Here is a 19,651-nt window from a genome sequence, read left to right as displayed (position 1 = left end):
AGGTATAAATTATGAAACTCCATTTCAACAAATTATCAGTGTTTAACCTTTAGAAAGTTGTTTGGTCACCTTAAGCTAATATTAGATACATGGATTTTTTTTATTTATTTTTTGCTCTATGTGTGGTTTGAAATTTTTTTTTTTTATAAATTAAAAATATTATTTATTTATTTTTACAAATTGGCCATGTAGCAGCAACATTTCTGTGGAAACATTTTTTGTCCAGATTTTTAAAGAACAGGAAGTTCAAAAGAACAGCATTTATTTGAAACATAAATATTTGTAACATCTTTATTGTCACTTTGATCAATTGAATGTATCCTTTCTGAATAAAAGTGTCACTTTCTTTTTTTCTCACCCCATATATTAAACTACAAAAAATTTGGGGTTTCATAGTTTTAAAATATTAAATGTTACGAAATATGAGGCAGCACAATCAGAAAATCTGCATATTAGAATGAATTCTGAAGATCATGTGACACGGAAGACTGTAAATCTAGCTTTATGTCACGGGAATAAACTACATTTTAAAATATAAAACAATTGTTTTAAATTGTAATAATATTTGGACATTTTACAGTATTTTTCAAATAAATGTAGCCTTGGTGATTATTCAAAACACTAGAAAAAAACATTTACACACAGGTGTAATAATTATTAAAGTTTTATTGCTTTATTAAAACTATTACAAATTCAGAAAAGCAATTGTGAAGTGCATTTCGGAGTAACGCCTAAAAAAATACATACTTTTGCAAAGGAATGTGTTGAAAACACCGTCTGGGTAAATATTCAAATGAAGAGAAGTTCTGCTCTTTAAGATCTCTCTGTCTTGCGTCTCTTCGAGGGCTTTTCATCGGCCGTCTTCCTCTTCCCTGGCTTCTGATTGGCCACTGTGTGGGTTGCATCCATCAGACTGAGCTCCTGTAATAATGAGGGCTGAATCTGATTGGCCACGGCCCAGGCCCATAAACACTGCTCCACCCTGTGAGGAGTCCAGTCCCGCTGGCCGTCCACTGAGACCACAAACATCAGGGTCAGATCACGAGGAAGAGTGCTTTAAGCTGAACGTGCATCTTAAATGTCTTACCTTTATTAAGCCGGGACGATTTGTTCAGGATTTTCTGGAGGAAAAGTGCATAATGTTTGGCTGTGTACTCGACCGGTCTGAGCTCAGCGATGCTCTCCACTGCTTCATCAGCCATGAAGGCCACTTCGCCCGGAGCTCCGGCCACCAACACGGCTGATAGAGACCATTTGGATGCATGTTAATGCAGTCAGTGCATGCATGCATGATCTGATGGGTGTGTGTGTGTGTGTGTGTGTGTGTGTGTGTACCTGATGCCGTCGCTGGCCCGACGCCTTTGAGTTTGCACAGCTCAGTAATCGCCGCTTGGACGTCAGGCATCAAACCGAAAGCTTTGCTGGTCGAGCTTTGAACCGCCTCCTCGCTGTTTGAGCCAATCAGCTGCTGCAAACGAGGCCTGAACTTCCCCTTCTGGGAGAGAGTATCCATCATCAGTCATCGGAGAGAGAAACGCACTCGTGCACGCAGCTGAACCGATGTCATAACCGCATGCAACCAACTGAGCAACTCGCCTGTTTCCAGCATCATGATTCTTGTTAATTACGCAGGGTGTGTGAATCTATGTCTGTTGTGCTTACAGTCAGTTTCCACTCCATGATCTTGACGAGCTCAGCGTGTGTGAGGGAACGCTCGGATCGAGCTGAGATCGCTGCAGGCAGCTCCTCCTGAAACCTGACAGAAGACAGAGACTGCCATTAAGATACTCTGCATCTACAATTATATTATATTCTGATGCAACTACAATAATAAACATGAAAAAACATGCAAATCTTTTTCTTTTCTTTTTCATCTGTAAGTTCATCTGAGTATTTAAATTGTGGCCCATATCAAATACAGGGCAATGCTAGAAAAGCTCTATTTAAGGTTGTGTCAAATTACATGTTAACTGCTAGTTGTGATAAATAGGCAAAAATATATTAATTAAAATTAAATGAATGCATTTATATAATTTAAAAGTATTTTAATGTTATAATTTCATTTTATTTTAAATGTATATATTATGGTCATTTTATTTACATTTATATGATTATTAATATATTAAAATTTAAATACAATAATGAACATAAAATGTGTTTGAGAGCCAGTGCTAGTGAAGCTGCATTTTCAGTTGCTTTGAATTGCAAGTTAAAGCTAATTATGAGTAGGCAAAAATTATTAATTTAAAATATCTAGTTAAATAATTTATGATTTAACAATATTTCACATTTGATAATTATTTTAAATGCATGTTTTAGTTTTATAGTGTTTAGTTGTGTTATATAAATTATATGATCTGTAATTATTTTAAATGCATATACTTTACTATTTAGATTTGAAAATTTATGATTATTAGTATATGAATTAAAATTCAATTCTTTTTTGTGATGCAAGTACTATAATGAACATAAAAATTTAATTCAGCAAAATGGTAAATTAAAATTTAATTAATGCATTTATCTAATGTAAAAGTATTTTAATGTTATAATTTAATTTATTATTTTAAATGTATATATTTTGGACATTTATATTTACATTTGTACGATTATTAATTTATAAATTAATATTACATTCTGATAAAAATACAATAATGAACATAAAATGTGTTTTAGAGCCAGTGCTAGTGAAGCTGCATTTACGGTTGTGTCAAATTGCAAGTTAAAGCTAATTATGAGTAGGCAAAAATTATTCATTAAAACAATCTAATTACATTTATTTAAATTTATGATTTGACAATATTTCAAATTTTATAATTATTTTAAATGCATGTTTTAGTTGTATAATGTTTAGTTAGTTTATTTAAATTGCAAATTTATGATTATTAGTAGGGGTGCTCCGATCATAGTTATGTGCATCTAGTCAGTAAAGCTTGCTCTCTAATCAGCGATAAATTCCATCAGGTGCCTGATTTCACATAGAGCAGCTGTTACTACACAGAGCCGTTGTTAACGGAGAAGATGCACAAATAAACGCTGAAAATGAATGTGGATTTGAGCAGCTTCTTGGTTAGCAACGGCTCTGTGTAGTAACAGCTGCTCTATGTGAAATCATGCACCTGAGGGAATTTACTACTGATTAGAGAACCAGCTTTACTGACGAGATGCACATAACGATCGGGGACCCCTAATTATTAGTATATTAATTAATATTTAATTATTTTTGTGATGCAACTAATATAATGAATATAAAAACAAAATTCAGCAAAATGCTAAATTATGCATTTTTATGTGTGGATTTGTAAGGACTCAAACCATTTGTCCAGTTGCAAGAGTTTTCCGGCGTTTTTCCCCTTCACGGCTGCCTTTGCTTCTAGCACACTCCAGTATTTGGCATGTAGTGCCCTCCATACAGCTGGATCCTCACAGTGATACAGTCTCTCCTTCACAGACATGACTGTTTAGAGAGAGAGAGAGATTACAACACTTAAGAACAATTTAATAAAGCAAGCGAGACAGCTGCATATTATCATACCAGGATGTTTTATGATAAATAACTTCTTGCGTGAACTCTCAAGAGCGATGTTGTCTCACAGCGCGCCACGCGAGTCATGCGACGGGAGGTGACGTCAGCCGCGAACGTAAACAACAATTCTACATCCGCTTCTCCTGAAAGGACACGTTTGTTTTTAAAAGGGTAAGTTTAGCGTGGTTATTTCACTAATTTCTAAACTCATATTACAGTTGAACATTCATGCTCGGAAACCAAGCATGGACTCATGCAGCACTGAACTGTTTTAAAGCAGGTTTTGATGTGGCACGTGACTGAAACGCTAATTTACAGCACATATAATATTCCAGGCATAAGATGATACATCTGTAATATCAACGTGTTTGCAAAATAATACATGCATTTGAATAATCTCAAAGCACCTTTGGGCAAGTATACATATGTTGAATATGTATTACATGTATTGGTCTTTCTGTGCGTTACAGTAAGAGACTAAACACTGCGCTCATGTTATTAATGCTAATAAGGAAATTATATTTATAAATCGATATTGGAGTGAAGTTGAAGGCCGACACAAAAGTGGTGTAAAGCGTACCTGAAAACCATACTTGAGTGAAAAACAGTATTTTACTTGTACTGAAAATATTTTCAAAGATGCACTTGAGCATATATAAAATATGCTAAGAGTTGCCTTGTCTTATTTATTTTCTAAAACCAAATCAAAACCAAAAATCATCAAGTATAATAGGTGAATAAAATAAAGTAAATTATTTATTGCTGAATTTTCTTATTTAACTTTTGCAATAATATCAGGTTGTGCTGTCAAACGATTAATCGGGATTAATCACATCCAAAATAAAAGTTTTTGTTTATGTAATATATGCATGTGTACTGTGTTTGTTTATTATGCATATCTAAATACAAACACATCCAGTATATATTTTGAAAATATTTACATGTATATACATTTATATATTTATATGATTACATTTTATATTATATATAAATATATTTAATATATAAACATAAAATATTTTCTTAAATATATACACATAAATGTTTTAATTTATATAAACATGATAAATATGCACAGTTCACACTCGTATATCATGTAGACAAAAACGTTTATTTTGCATGCGATTAATCAATATTAATCGTTTGACAGCACTAACACAGGATAATAATACATGACAATAGTAAAAAAAAAATATGTTAAGTAAAATTACAATTAAAAGCATTCTTGACATTGTTAAGGAACTCGCATTCATATAAAGTAACCTTGTTGAAAAGTGAAAGGACAAAATGCTCGAGAATTACTACTTTCAGTGCCATATCACTGTAGAAATAGCTAGGTGCCATGCAACAATGCAATGTGCAATCGCAACACTCGTTAAAAATGTAGTGAAGTAGAGTAAAAGCTGCTAATATCTTTGATACACGTAAAATTACAGAGCATCCAAAAAGATACTCAAGTACAGTAATTACATTTACTCAAAATACCTCTGTTACATGCACTGTAATAATAAATATAATAATAACAATAATATATATTACTTGTATGTCTATATTGTTTCTGTTTTTTATCTATAGACAAAATAATAATAATATCTGATAATTATAATAAACTATCACTTTTACGTTTCATTTAATTTTTATTTAATTGTATTTAATTATTTTTTGCTTGCATGTTTTCTAATGATTACTGATATGGATTCTCTGCTGTCTTGTTTCTGTTTTGCAGGTCGGTGTGTAATCTCGTGTGAAGATGTTAAAGGCGATCACGTGAACGAGGTGCAATTTTTATTTGGAAACACAGACGGTGAGATGAAAAAAAAACAAAAACACAAACAAACAAGAATCATGTCGCAAACGCAGTAATATTCCCTTAGAAAGTTTGTACAGTATCTTACCTGTTCAAATACGATCTATAGTGAATCCTATGATTATTTATATCTAATGTTATTGTGAACGTGTTTGCCGTTTCTGGCCTGTTGTCCCCATAGGTAAAAGGCTCTAATCGTAAAGCGTAAGTCTGAACATCTCGCTTTATTCTTGTATGTTTTTGCATATATTGTTTGTGATATAAATGCTCATAACATTGCCACCATGAGAAGTTGATCTGAATGAATCTGTCCTCCATCTGCTGGCCCGAGGAGGACCTGCAGCAGCATCTCTCTCCTGCTCTCATCTTTCTCCTGATTTTGCAGCTTGAGATGGAGAAGATGACCAGGGTCAGCACCGTCAGTGGTCATACCATGTTTTGTCACCTGGATGCACCTGCCAACGCCATCAGTGTGTGTCGGGATGCTACGCAGGTGAAAATGAGATGAACATTATATTCACGACACATGCCAAAGTGGCCAATTTGATTTTTATACTTTTGATATGGTTCACATGGCAAAAGTATATATATATATATATATATATATATATATATATATATATATATATATATATATATATATATATATATTATAATTATTTTTATTTATTTATTTATTTATTTTATCATTTGTGAATAAATTAACTTATTATTATTTTAAATGTATATGTTTTGGTAATTTATATTTCTAATTTATTTTATTATTGATATTTAATTCAATATTCAGTCTGTCAATGACTAATATCAATATATTATAATTAAAACAATTATTGTCAATAATATTTATATTTAAAATACTGTTTTTAGCTACAGTTTATATGCGATTAATCACAATTTTTGTTTCTGGTGTTGTTTGCTGGGTGAAATATTTTAATTTGTATAATTTATTATATTTTTATTTATTTTTTATGTTTATGTATTTTAATTATTTATATTTGGAATTTATATGATTATTGATATTTAAGTAAATTATCAATCTGTCAATGGCTAATATCAATAAATAGCAATTACGAAATTTATTGTCAATAATATTTATATTTAAAATACAGTTTTTAGCTACAGTTAATATGTGATTAATCACAACTTGTTTCTGGTGGTGTTTGTTGGGTGAAATATTTTAATTTGTATAATTTATAATTTTTTAATTTATAAATTTTATGTATTTTAATTATTTATATTTGAAATTTATATGATTATTGATATGTAATTTAATATTCAGTCTCTCAGTGACTACCGGTAATATCCATAAATAATTCAATAATTATTTGTCAAAAAAGTATTCATATTCAAAATACTTGTTTTGTTATTAGATAGTTAATTTGTGATTGATCACGAGGGTGACCAAGAGTTGTTTATTCTACAGCATATATAAAATCGTTTATATATATTTGTATTAAATTAATTTAAATTCAATATAATTAAATTAATGATTTTTTTAATATTTATATAATTATTTACATTTATATATTTTAGTCATTTATATTTGTTATTTATATGATTATTATTTTTTTATTTTAATATTCAGTCTCTCAATAGATACAGTTATCTTGTGATTGATCACATAATTAGAAGTGCTGTATTTGGTGAAGCGATGTATCACGGTAATGAATATGCACAATATTGTTATGGTGAGGGCACTTCTTAATGCAGTGAATAATTATAGATTACAAATTATTCATAATTGGAATGCATTTTAATAATACTTTTCCCATCAACTGGTCAAAATGGACAACACCGCTGTATGCTGCTTGAAAGACGTGTGTGCGCTCTGATGTAAACAAGCATGCCATGCATGAGAAGCACATGGAGGAACACATTACAGACACGCTGCATGAAAGCACATTCACTCTCTGACAGCAGATGGCGCTAAACTGCAGAAATGCAGCCACTACCCTGGAAACCCCATAAATAAAGCAGCAGCTACTTTCTAAAATGTATTTAAATAGCCATTCAGATTTGTGGATTTGCTATGGTGTTCATCACAGCGCCAAATACTTACATATTTAGTCTTTATAGGCTATTTATTTTAAAACATTTTATATATTTTAATCTGGACTACAATATGACCAAAATATTGTTTGAAAGTGTTTTGATTCTTTAAATTGTCCATCACACATTACATCAGGGCTTCATTAGTTAACATTAGTTAATTCATTAGTTAACATAAACTGCAAATGAATAGTTCTTCTGAACATTCATTAATCTTAAGTATTCGGATATTTAATAACACGTTGTTAAAATCGAAAGTTGCAACTGTGTTGTTTAATGAGCTAACACGTATATTTTAACAAAGATTAGTAACTTTTGTAGCAAATGTAGCTATTGTGAATGTTAATGCATTAACTAAAGTTAACTAATGAGGTTTTACTGTAAAGTGATACCTATACTTCTTTTACATCTTTGTAAAACTTTTAACTTTATGTATTTTTCTGTATTGCTTTATTGTACTTAAATGTACAGTTATTTTTGTAAAAAGAAAAAAAAGTTATTTAACCTGTTATACTGTATTATGACCATGTCTAATGTCACTAAATGTCAATACTGTATGAGAAATTAATGGCAACATGAAAATTGTATACTGGCATATTCCTAATCACGTTATGTTTCAGGTGGTGGTTGCCGGGCGAAATATCTTCAAGATATACGGTCTGGAGGAAGACGGTTTCACTGAGCGGCTGAACCTGCGTGTGGGCCGCAAACCCTCGCTGAACTTCAGCTGTGCGGACGTCATGTGGCATCAGATGGAGGAGAACCTGCTGGCCACCGCCGCCACTAACGGAGCCGTGGTGACGTGGAACCTGGCCCGGTCCTGCCGTAACAAACAAGAGCAGCTGTTCACCGAACACAAGCGCACGGTCAACAAAGTCTGTTTTCACCCCACTGAGGTCTACATGCTGCTGTCCGGCTCTCAGGACGGGTTCATGAAGTGCTTCGACCTGCGCAAGAAGGAGAGCGTTAGCACCTTTTCTGGTATGTGCATCTCTGACGTTATCATGACCTCATTCACATCCACACATCTGGAGCGCTTTAGACACTCAGTCTGAGGATTTCGAAATACACCGTGTGAACAGCAGTGTTTGTGCAGGTCAGTCCGAGAGCGTGAGAGATGTGCAGTTCAGTATTAAGGATTATTTCACGTTCGCCGCATCATTCGAGAATGGAAACGTGCAGCTGTGGGACATTCGTAGACCGGACCGTTACGAGAGGATGTTCACCGCACACACAGGACCCGTCTTCTGCTGTGACTGGCATCCTGAGGACAGGTGTGTGCACACACAGCTAAACTAATAATAATAATAATACTGAATGCACAATGTGCTTCACAGGTCAGCACAATCAAAATACAAAAAAATGATAAATGAAATAAAAATAGTAAGATAAAATGAGAAGGAAATAAAAATAATAATAATACAATAATAATGACTTAAGGGAACAATTAAAAAATAAAAATAAAATGGGAAATATAATAATATGTGCTCAGAATATAATAAGAATTAGTATACTATTATTTTTTTTATTATGGTAAAATTCTAAATAATGACTTAAGAAAAAAGTGAAAGCTGAAAATTAAAAAAGGACGATAAATGAAAATAAAAATAAAAGTGACTTTAAAAACTTAATAAATGTGAACCTTTTTAAAAGGTTAGAAATTCACTATTATGATAGTAATAATAATTTTAGTTGAAAAATTCCAATCGTAAACGTACACTTAGTAAACATTTAAAAAAGGAAAATAAAATGAATGCTATAATAATTTTATAAGAATAATAGAATAATTTATAAATTATTATTATGAGAAGAGTATATCTAATGACTTAAGAAACATAAAAAAAGGAGAAAATGAGACTGAAATAATTATTATTTTTTTAATTCTAAATAATGAGTGAAGAAACTTTAAAAGTCCAAATTAAAAAAAGGAAGATGAAATAAGAAGAAGTAATACAAATAGTACAATTCTAAATAATTTTATCTACTAATTAATACTCAAATATAACTTTTTTTTTTTTGTTGCCTAATTTTAGTTGGCAAAAGTCTCCACACTTTTTATCCTCCTGGATTTTAACCTCAACCCGTCTGGCTCTGTTTTGTGTATATAACGTCTTGCAGGGGTTGGCTGGCCACAGGCGGACGTGACAAGATGGTGAAAGTCTGGGACATGTCGACCAACCGCGTGAAGGAGATCTACTGCGTTCAGACCATAGCGTCGGTGGCCAGGGTCAAGTGGCGTCCGGAGCGCAGATATCACCTGGCCACCTGCTCCATGATGGTGGACCACAACATCTACGTGTGGGACGTCCGCCGGCCGTTCATCCCCTTCGCAACCTTCGAGGAGCACAAAGACGTGACCACGGGAATCGTTTGGCGGCACCAGCACGACCCCTACTACCTGCTGTCTGGGTCCAAGGACAGTACGCTGTACCAGCACATGTTTAAAGACGCCAGCAGACCCGTCGACCGCGCCAATCCGGAGGGACTCTGCTTCGGGCTGTTCGGGGACCTGGCGTTCGCTGCTAAAGAGAGTCTGATGAGCGGTGAGCGATCGAACCACGCTGGCTTCCATGCAATTTGACAAAAACCGACACTGAACACCAAAATGCATGCATGAAATCTCTAGCTTGTTAGAGATATGTGATAAAAGTTATAATTCCAATCTGTTTTTATTGTGTTAGAAGTCAATTTGAGCCACATATTTTATCTGCACAGACATAAAAAAAAATTCTTTTTTAATTATAGTGGCTAATTGCATCTTAGTGCAAATACTACATGTAAGTATAAATAATGTCTAACATTAAAAGTATTTAGTGTAAGTAGCATTTATTGTTATTTTCACATCGTCTTTCAAAAGCATGATTTAGGAGACGAGTCTCGAGTCTTACATTTCTAATTTATATCTGAATGTTTGACAAGCTACAGTAAAGGTTTACGGTATCTGACCTCTCTTTTGTGTTGACCTTTGACAAATTGCATGGACATTTTTTCTACAGCCTTTCGAAAACACATCTGTGTGTTAAACATTGCATGCACGTCCATGACCCTTAGTGAGAAACATTTAACACATTTCTAGAAGAAATGATTACTTAAGCAGTAGTTTAAAATCGAGTGTTGGTCAAATGGACCATCAAAATGTTTCTTGATGTTGGTTTCTTATCAGAACATTGTCTTTCTTCATAGGTCCGTCTTCTGCAGGAGACGTGGGGCGTAAGACCTACCCGGGGGGCGATCGGAGGTACCCCATCTTCTTCTTTAAGAAGCCGGATGTGAGGGAGCAGTTTGCGCAGGTGTCGAGCGCGCTCAGTGTGTTTGAGAGTGAAGCGGGCAGCAGTGTGGGGATGGACTGGTTCATTAACACCGCACAGAGTTACCTGCTGAGCGGGAAACCCTTCGCCGAACTCTGTGAGCACAACGCTCAAGTCGCCAAGAGACTCAACAGACCGCAGGTTCACATGGATTTTAATGGGGCTCTTCTGTATTTTCAACTTTTTTTTTTTCGTCTTCTTTGACATGCAATATTTTCTTAAAGTCCTCCCTGAGATTTTAAATTAATATTTCAGCGATTGCATGTTCATAGATATTTTTTTTTTAAAAAAGACTTAAAAAAATTAATATTCCTGATATGCAAGTTATCTAACTCAGATAAATAAATAATAAATATATTTTTTAATTAACAAATAAAAAAATAAAAATAAAATACAGAATGAATTTTTATTTGTAAAAAGTGTAGGAATTTTTATTTTTTTTAATTGCATGATTATTTTGATCGATTGATAATTAATTCTGATCTTTTCATTAGTTCACAAACCTGCAGTTTCCTCACAAACCCTAATTGAATTCAGTTTTTGTGTCATACAGGAATCAACCACATGGACGATGCTGCGAATCATGTTTTCAGAGCCGGCTAATCCGTCCTTATCGAGCAATCACAATCTGAATAAATCAGGAAACCTCCCGCTCGTCAACAGGTACTGATAATGTCAGCTGATTTTGGGGATTTCTGACTCCTCTCGTCTAATATACGCTTCTTCAGAGCTCAGTTCTGTGTCTTTGTCTGTTTCCTGTACTGCAGCTTCAGTATGAAGGAGATGAGCGCTGCTCTCAATGAGAGAAACAAAGAAAACAGACAAGACAACCTCCACAGCCTGGAGACCAACCTCAACAACAACGACGGTGAGACACACACATATAAACAACAGCTGCATCCTGACCGATGAGAAACTGATGAGAGACCGGTAAAGAGACAGTCAGCTGATTGTGTTTACAGAGCAAACGTTGAGCTTGCTCTCTCCTCATGAAGCGTTGCCTTTTATCACAAAACCTTTAGTTTACCAGAGAAACTTTGAATTTGCTTTTAAAATCTTTGCATTTGCCAGAGAGACTTTGCTTTCTCTCATAAAACCTTTGCGTTCCCCTAATAAACGTTGTGTTTAACTGCAAAACCTCTGCGTTTTTCTAAGAAACCTTGCACTTGCTTTAGAAAAACTTTGCTTTGCCTTGCAAAATTTCTGCCTTTCCCAGAGAAACTTTGCTTTCACTTGAAAGATTTTAGCTTTTTCCCAAACTTTGCATTTCCCTGCGAAACTTACATTAGCTTTAAAAATGTGTTTTACCCCAGAAGCTTTGATTGCTTGCAAAACGTTTGAATTTTTCCAAAAACACTTTGCATTTCATCGCGAACCTTTGTGTCATTCATAAAACTGTTGCCTTTTCCAGTGTAACGTTGCATTAACTGAGAAACGTTGCATTGTTCACAAAACCATTCTGTTTGCCCATTACACCTCCCTTGCAGAGTTTCTCAGGAAAATGCAAAAATAAAAATCCTTTCATCATTCAGCTTCATTGAGTTCCAAACATATATGATTGACATTAAGTCATGGATTCAAATTCAGTTTGTTCCTCTAGAAAACCAATAGTATGACTTCAGAAGACATAGACTCCTTCTATAGTGCTTTTTCAACTTGGAGCAATTTGGACATTCTGCTAAACATCTCCTTTTATGTTCCATACAGATTGGGAATGACCTGTAAATGATGACACAATTGTGATTTTTCGGTGAATGAACCCTTTAAACGGCTCACTGTTAATAACTTGGCCGACTGTTATAATACAGACGGATAATAATGTATGTATATATGTGCCCCTGGAGCACAAAAGCAGTTTGAAGTCTCTGATGTATACAGTATTTGTAGCAATAACCAAAAATACACTGTATGGGGCAAAATTATAAATTTTACTTTTATGCCAAAAATCATTGTGATATTAAGTGAAGATTATGTTCCATGATAATATTTAGTACATTTCCGACTGTAAATATATCAAAACTTCATTTTTTATTAGTAATATGCATTGCTAATAATTCATTTGGACAACTTTAAAAATGATTTTCTCAATGTTTAGATTTTTTTGCACCCTCAGATTCCAGATTTTCAAATAGTTGCATCTCAGACAAATATCGTCCGATCCTAACAATCCATGCATCAATGGAAAGCTTCTTTATTCAAAATCTAAATTTTCAAAATTGACACTTCTGACTGGTTTTGTGGTCCAGGGTCTCGTATGTAGTAATTGTGCTTCACTCCTCCTCAGCTGTCAGTCCAGATTTTTAGCTGCCAGGAAACTAAAACACTGGATAAAGAGTGTGTTTCTGTGTGCAGAGAACGAGGAGACGGAGGGCAGCGAGGGTCAGGCGGAGTATCTGTTTGGAGACGCTGAACTGGATGACGATGATCTCTACAGCATGGAGCACGACAACCATGCAGGTTGGTCAGCACATCCAAACACATCTCACAGGTGTATGTGTAAAAAACCCAATGGTAAGCCTCCGTTCTCTCTCCAGCGGAGGAACCCGAGTACCTGCTCCCTCAGGAGGCGTTCCCGTTACGCCACGAGATCATGGACCACCCCTCGGCCCCGGAGCCGGTGCAGGAGAGGCCCGAGTCGCCTCACGTGAGCGGGAGCGAGACCGAGAACACGTGCCTGACTTCCACGGAGTCCTTCAGTCTCATTTCCGTCTCGCAGCTCTTGTTCTCGCCTCACCTGCCGCCCAAGTTCTTCTGCCCCATCGTGAAGGAGATGCTGTGTTTCTACGCCGAGCAGGGCGACGTGCAGATGGCCGTGTCTGTGCTGATCGTACTGGGCGACCGCATCCGCAAGGAGATCGACGAGCTCACACAGGTGAGAAATACCGCCCCGCTTTGACAGGAAGTCTAGGTTTTTTATGTGATGTTTTATTCTGTGTGTGTGTGTGTTTTAGGAGCACTGGTACATGTCCTACATCGACCTCCTGCAGCGCTTCGAGCTGTGGAACGTCAGTAACGAGGTGATCAAACTGAGCACGTGCGGCCCCATCATGTGTCTGAATCAAACCTCCACCACCTTACACATCAACTGCAGCAACTGCAAGCGACCAATGAGCAACAAGGGCTGGATCTGTGACAGGTGCGACCTCCAATCCCTGACTCTTACCTTGTTTTCTATGAGTTTCAGTCCTTTATCTAATGTAGCCTTTAGCATTAGAGCGTATACATCTGTTACTGTGTTTAAAGGACATTTTAAAGGTGTATTTGTTTTTTATTTTGTAATGTTTATGAAAATGTTTATAAACGTGCCTTATAAATAACTACAGGGAATATATTTTCATTATAATTTTTAAGTTGAAATAATAATTTATTATTAATTTATTAGAAGTTATTTGTTTCGATATAATTTATTCATTCTTATTAATTTATCTTAAAAATATCATTTGGAAAACAAATGTAAAAGTGTCTATATGTGTGCATATATGTATGTGTGTATATATATATATATATATATATATATATATATATATATATATATATATATATACACACACACACACACACACACAATTTGGGTCCACTAAATAAAATTAATTATTAACAAAAAATAATTATAATGTATTATGAATTCGATTATTAAATAAATATATGAATAAAATATTTGAAACTAATATTTATTGAATATTAATAAAAACAATTTAGATGATATAGAGCTGGAGCTTGCAAAAGAATTAAATAAAATGTTTATGTTTATTTAATATTATTATATTTTTTAGATATTAATATTTTCAATTGCTGTTGATCATTACAAGACAAAAACTATTAACGAAAAAAGATATAGTCACTAATGAAAATAAAGATAAAAACTAGAGCTTGCAAAAGAAAAAAAATATGAATGTGCATTAAAATGTTTGAAACAAAATAAAATAACAACTATATTTGTGATTAAAATGTTAATGTTTTTTAATAATAATATTTGTGATATTAATATTGCCAAATGATGTATGAAATATTTTATATTACATTTTAGTTGGAAAAACTGAGAATTTGACACACTTTAGGTCCACTTTATAAATTAATAAAATTCATATAATGAAAAAATTATATATATATGTGTGTGTGTGTTTTAAAAATATTTAAAATATATTTATATGTGTGTGTGTGTGTGTGTATATATATATGAAAAAATGTTTTTGTAAAAACATTTACATTTATTCATTTAGCAGACGCTTTTATCCAAAGTGACTTTGAATGTATTATAAATTAATATATAATTTTTTTTTTTTACTAATATATTACTTAACTATTTTTTACAGTTACAATATAATTTAGAAAAAATGTACAAGATTGATTGATTGATTATTTTGTGCATGTATTTGAATCTTCCACAGATGCCACCAGTGTGCGAGTGTGTGTGCAGTGTGTCATCACGTGGTCAAAGGCTTGTTTGTGTGGTGTCAGGGCTGCAGTCACGGAGGACACCTGGAGCATGTGATGGAGTGGCTGAAACAGTCCAAACACTGTCCGGCCGGCTGCGGACACCTGTGCGAATACACCTGACACACACACACACACACACACACACACACTCACACTCTAGCAGAGGACCAGTCAGGCTGCTACCTATGAGGGACAATAAGTATAACTAATGTTTAGATGATAATCAAACACAAAGGGAATCTGTATCTTTAGCACATATGATTGTGAGCTAAAAAAAACAATCAGCCAACTTTTTTAAGTTTTTGGAGATTTTGTTTTATAAATATAATCCAATGTGTATAACTGTAGCTGAGATGCACTTGGCTTTGGGAATATGATTTATTCACCTTAAAAATACGCTGGAAAACTGTGTAAATGAAGAACACGTTGGATTGAAATCAGATTTATTTTACCGGAAAAACTGGTGTTTGCCAATAAAGCCAGTCTTTACTAATCATCTGTGTGAGTTTGTGAACATGAAGACACAGAAACACTTTAAAAGTGACCTTTTTGGAAGAAATAAATTAGTATTGGCATAATGTCATTTTCCCGCATTATAAAAATATAAGTGCAAGCATTTCTCAAAAAGAAGGTTTGAAATGTTGAAACCAATAGATGTAGACCTGATCGTTAATGTTACTCAACAAGTGTGAGCTGAACTTGAGGAGAACTGACTGAACAATCACCTAAACACTGGCTGTACAAAACGCATCACTCAAACACAACTATTAAAAAGGTTCAAACGTTCACCGATGCTCCAGAAGGAAACAAGATGCATTAAGAGCTGGGGGGTGAAAACTTTTGAACTCAATGAAGATGTCAAACTTTTTCTTATTTTGTTGAAATGTAATTTTTTTTCCATTTAGTTCTGCCCTTCGTAAGCAACAGAAGATACTTGTATGTTTCCCGGAACACAAATCGAGTACAATTTACCTTGATCTTCAAATTCCAAAAGTTTTTTTTAAACTGAAGAATCTGCAGGAGCTTAAAGATTTTTCTGAAGAACAGTTCTCAGTTTAACTGTTCAGATCAAACAAGGGACTCATGAACAACCATCACAAAACAGAAAGACAGTTGTGGATCATCAGGTAACAGAACACAGTACTAAGAACCAAGGGTTCCCAAACTTTTGAATGGGGTTATTTTAATAATTTCAAAAAATGTTGTGTTGTGGACTAAATGTAAACATCTTTTATGTACAATATCTCACTAAGGACAGTTCTAAATAAAAAGATCTCTCTTGTTTTGTTAAAATTATTCACATTTTCACAGATTCCGCAAGGGGTTTCCCATGCCACTGTATCTATCTATCTATCTATCTATCTATCTATCTATCTATCTATCTATCTATCTATCTATCTATCTATCTCTTTAAACACTCTGTTTAAAACATGTCAAAAGCGGTTAGTGGGAGACATGCACGAACAGTAGATTATTCCATCTGACCCAGTGCTTTAAGTGGCCCAAAAGAGGTGCCGGTACTCTATTATAGCCAATTGTTTTTTTGTTTTTGTTTTTTCTGTTTTTTTTTTGTTTTTTGTTTTTTTTGTTTTTGATGAATCAAGGTAACCACAACTATGTTGAAGGGGTTTTATATACAGCAGTCAACATATAAATCCTTTTATTAGTTTGTGGATTTGCTTGAGCAGAAAAGAACTACTGAACATAAATAAAATGTGCAAAAGCATTTTGAAAAAATACCCTTAGAAAGAGCTACTGCATTACTTCGTTCAAACTTCCAAACTGACTCAAATGATTTGCGAACCCGCTACGAACTCCCGAACTGACTCAAATGATTCGCGAACCCGCTACGAACTCTCGAATTGATTCAAATGATCCGCAAAGCCGCTCCGAACTCCCAAACTAACTCAAATGATTTGCGATCCCCAAACTGTTTCAAGTGATTTGCGAACCCGCTACGAACTCACAAACTGACTCAAATGATTCGCAAACCCGCTACGAACTCCCGAACTGACTCAAATGATTCGCGTTCCCCGAACTGACTCAAATGATTCGCGAACCCGCTACGAACTACCGAACTGATTCAAATGATTCGCGTTCCCCGAACTGACTCAAATGATTCGCGAACCCGCTACGAACTCCCGAACTGACTCAAATGATTCGCGAACCCGCTACGAACTCCCGAACTGATTCAAATGATTCGCGTTCCCCGAACTGACTCAAATGATTCGCGAACCCGCTACGAACTCTAGAATTGATTCAAATGATCCGCAAAGCCACTCCGAACTCCCGAACTGACTCAAATGATTTGCGATCCCCAAACTGTTTCAAATGATTCGCGAACCCGCTACGAACTCCCAAACTGACTCAAATGATTCGCGAACCCGCTACGAACTGATTCAAATGATTCGCGATCCCCAAACTGTTTCAAATGATTCGCGAACCCGCTACGAACTCCCAAACTGACTCAATTGATTCGCGAACCCGCTACGAACTCCCGAACTGATTCAAATGATTCGCGTTCCCCGAACTGACTCAAATGATTCGCGAACCAGCTACGAACTCTCGAATTGATTCAAATGATCCGCAAAGCCGCTCCGAACTCCCAAACTAACTCAAATGATTTGCGATCCCCAAACTGTTTCAAATGATTCGAGCTCCATACTCCAAACTGGAAAGAATTAGGAAGCGTGCATTATGAAGGGCGCTCTGAAAAGCGGCAGCACAGGCAAAGGATTAAAACCTCTATTAAAACAGATGTACAAATGAACATACCAGTACGCTAAAAGCAAGTTCTGGGCGCACTGAGAGGTGGTGGTACGTTCAAGAGCTATATTTGGAAGTGCCGGTACTGAGTACCGGTGCGTACCGGCCCACTTAAAGCACTGATCTGACCTAAACTTTTCAAACTGGTAAATCAATGTTTTGTTCATAAGTTGCAACATCAGCAGCAACTCAAAGGACGTTTTGTAATCCAGCCGGGGCGTGTTGTTAAATGTGTTGTTGGGAGTTGTAGTCTTTTGTCTGCTTCTCATAATACAGTTCAAACGGCTAGTGAACAATATAAGACTGCATATCCCATGAGCCACTGCGGCGTTGATATCTTAAGTGTCTGACGACATCAAACAGCAACACGCTTGTTGATAAAATAAAATAAAAAATGCTACACATAATAAAATATCTAAAAATAAAATGCTTGTTTTGTCTTTGAGCATTAACTTGAGGTGAATATAATGTACTTCAGTTATATGAGAAATAAGGTGGCATTTCTTATACAATAATTTTAAATTTGTTACCATAGCAAATCTTAAAGACAAGCTTCATATACACAATTTATATGTATATTTTAATAAATCATCTGTATTAGTCAGTTGAAAAAGATCTATAAATCCCATAAATAACATAAAAAATGGTTGCATTCACTTTATTTTGATTTTTTCCCCATAAGTGTTTATGATTGCAACACTTTGAACATTACAAAAAGTGTAATCTAGCAATATTGTATGCTTAATAAAATGCAAAGAGAATATATGGCAAAATTGTGCAATATAAGTATAGTATGTAATAATTGACATCACATCTCCTGCTGGTTGATGTTACCGTGTCGAGTCATAAGTTCGAGTGAAACTCTTCATGTGTTTTAGTGAAAACAAAAGATTTTGTGTCTCCATCAGTGTTTGTGTGTTCATTTGTCCTTGAAAAGTGTGTGTGTCTTGAGATTTGTCTGTTTTGTTTGTGGGTTGTGTTTTTCAGACACACTGGTGAGCCGGGCGGAGGTCACAGCTGTGGAAAGAGACAGCAATTTTATAAGAATTGTGTAAGCAACTTTTGTCAGAATATTGTAGGGCAGGGGTTTTCAAAATGGGGTCTGTGAGAAAGTTTTTGTTTTGGGGGGGGGGGGGGGTATAAAAAATGTAACGTCTAACCAAATAAATAAACAAATAAAATAATTAAATATAAATACAAATTAATTCAAACGTATAATAAATAAAATAATTATTATTATTTAAAAATATATATAATAATAAGTTTTAAAATAAAAAATATTTAAATAAATAAAACTACTATAATGGACAGGGTAATAAAAAATATAATGTAACAATTTAAACTAAATATTTCAAAAATAATATACAAATTTTAATAATAATTATTATCACAGTATTATTTAAAACTTATACAAGAAAATATATAGCTGCCCTCTTAATTTAAAGGCACATAGAAAATAAAATAAAAATTGTATATATATACTGTATATGACATCATATACTATATACTGACTTGTATGAGTTTGAACATCCTCAGAGTGCGGCTCGCTTTTTCCCCTAAATGGACGCATATATGTAGATAGAACAGAAGGTGAGGTTTCTTTTGCCCAGAATTTGTTTAACCTAAAAAGATGTTGTATTTGTTTTGTTGTCTTACTAACACTTTTAACTCGAGGTTTTTTGAGTTCTCAGGCCAAGCTCAAGCTGTTCAATGCACCGATCCAACTCTCAACTCAGCAGCTCATCAGTTATAAAGTCAAAT

At 34.5% G+C, this 19,651-nt stretch overlaps 2 protein-coding genes across 4 annotated transcripts; one reads left to right on the top strand and one right to left on the bottom strand.

Moving 5' to 3' along the window:
* Positions 1-648: 648 nt before the first annotated feature.
* Positions 649-3,680, bottom strand: LOC127946382 (uncharacterized). The gene is made up of 6 exons (XM_052542925.1): positions 3,556-3,680; positions 3,313-3,454; positions 1,663-1,756; positions 1,336-1,495; positions 1,088-1,240; positions 649-1,013 (listed from the first exon to the last, which is right to left on the bottom strand). The coding sequence occupies exons 1-6, from the start codon at positions 3,608-3,610 to the stop codon at positions 814-816; spliced, it is 804 nt and encodes a 267-aa protein (XP_052398885.1). The 5' UTR covers positions 3,611-3,680; the 3' UTR covers positions 649-813.
* Positions 3,551-15,617, top strand: LOC127946381 (GATOR complex protein WDR24). 3 transcript variants are annotated; one of them, XM_052542922.1, is made up of 14 exons: positions 3,551-3,694; positions 5,250-5,327; positions 5,512-5,534; positions 5,716-5,823; positions 8,000-8,360; positions 8,476-8,653; positions 9,498-9,922; positions 10,563-10,828; positions 11,241-11,350; positions 11,455-11,555; positions 13,040-13,144; positions 13,222-13,559; positions 13,639-13,823; positions 15,076-15,617. In XM_052542922.1, exons 4-14 carry the CDS (start codon positions 5,722-5,724, stop codon positions 15,242-15,244), a joined length of 2,340 nt encoding a protein of 779 aa, XP_052398882.1. In that variant the 5' UTR covers positions 3,551-3,694; positions 5,250-5,327; positions 5,512-5,534; positions 5,716-5,721; the 3' UTR covers positions 15,245-15,617. The 3 variants fall into 3 exon arrangements, with proteins under 3 accessions (XP_052398882.1, XP_052398883.1, XP_052398884.1); XM_052542923.1 differs by having other exon boundaries at positions 13,639-13,830; positions 15,083-15,617; XM_052542924.1 differs by lacking the exons at positions 3,551-3,694; positions 5,250-5,327 and having other exon boundaries at positions 5,349-5,534; positions 13,639-13,830; positions 15,083-15,617.
* Positions 15,618-19,651: the final 4,034 nt, after the last annotated feature.

The sequence above is a fragment of the Carassius gibelio genome, chromosome A24, assembly GCF_023724105.1.
Source record: "Carassius gibelio isolate Cgi1373 ecotype wild population from Czech Republic chromosome A24, carGib1.2-hapl.c, whole genome shotgun sequence".
Taxonomy (NCBI): Eukaryota; Metazoa; Chordata; class Actinopteri; order Cypriniformes; family Cyprinidae; genus Carassius; species Carassius gibelio.
This window is presented reverse-complemented; position numbering and strand designations above follow the sequence as displayed.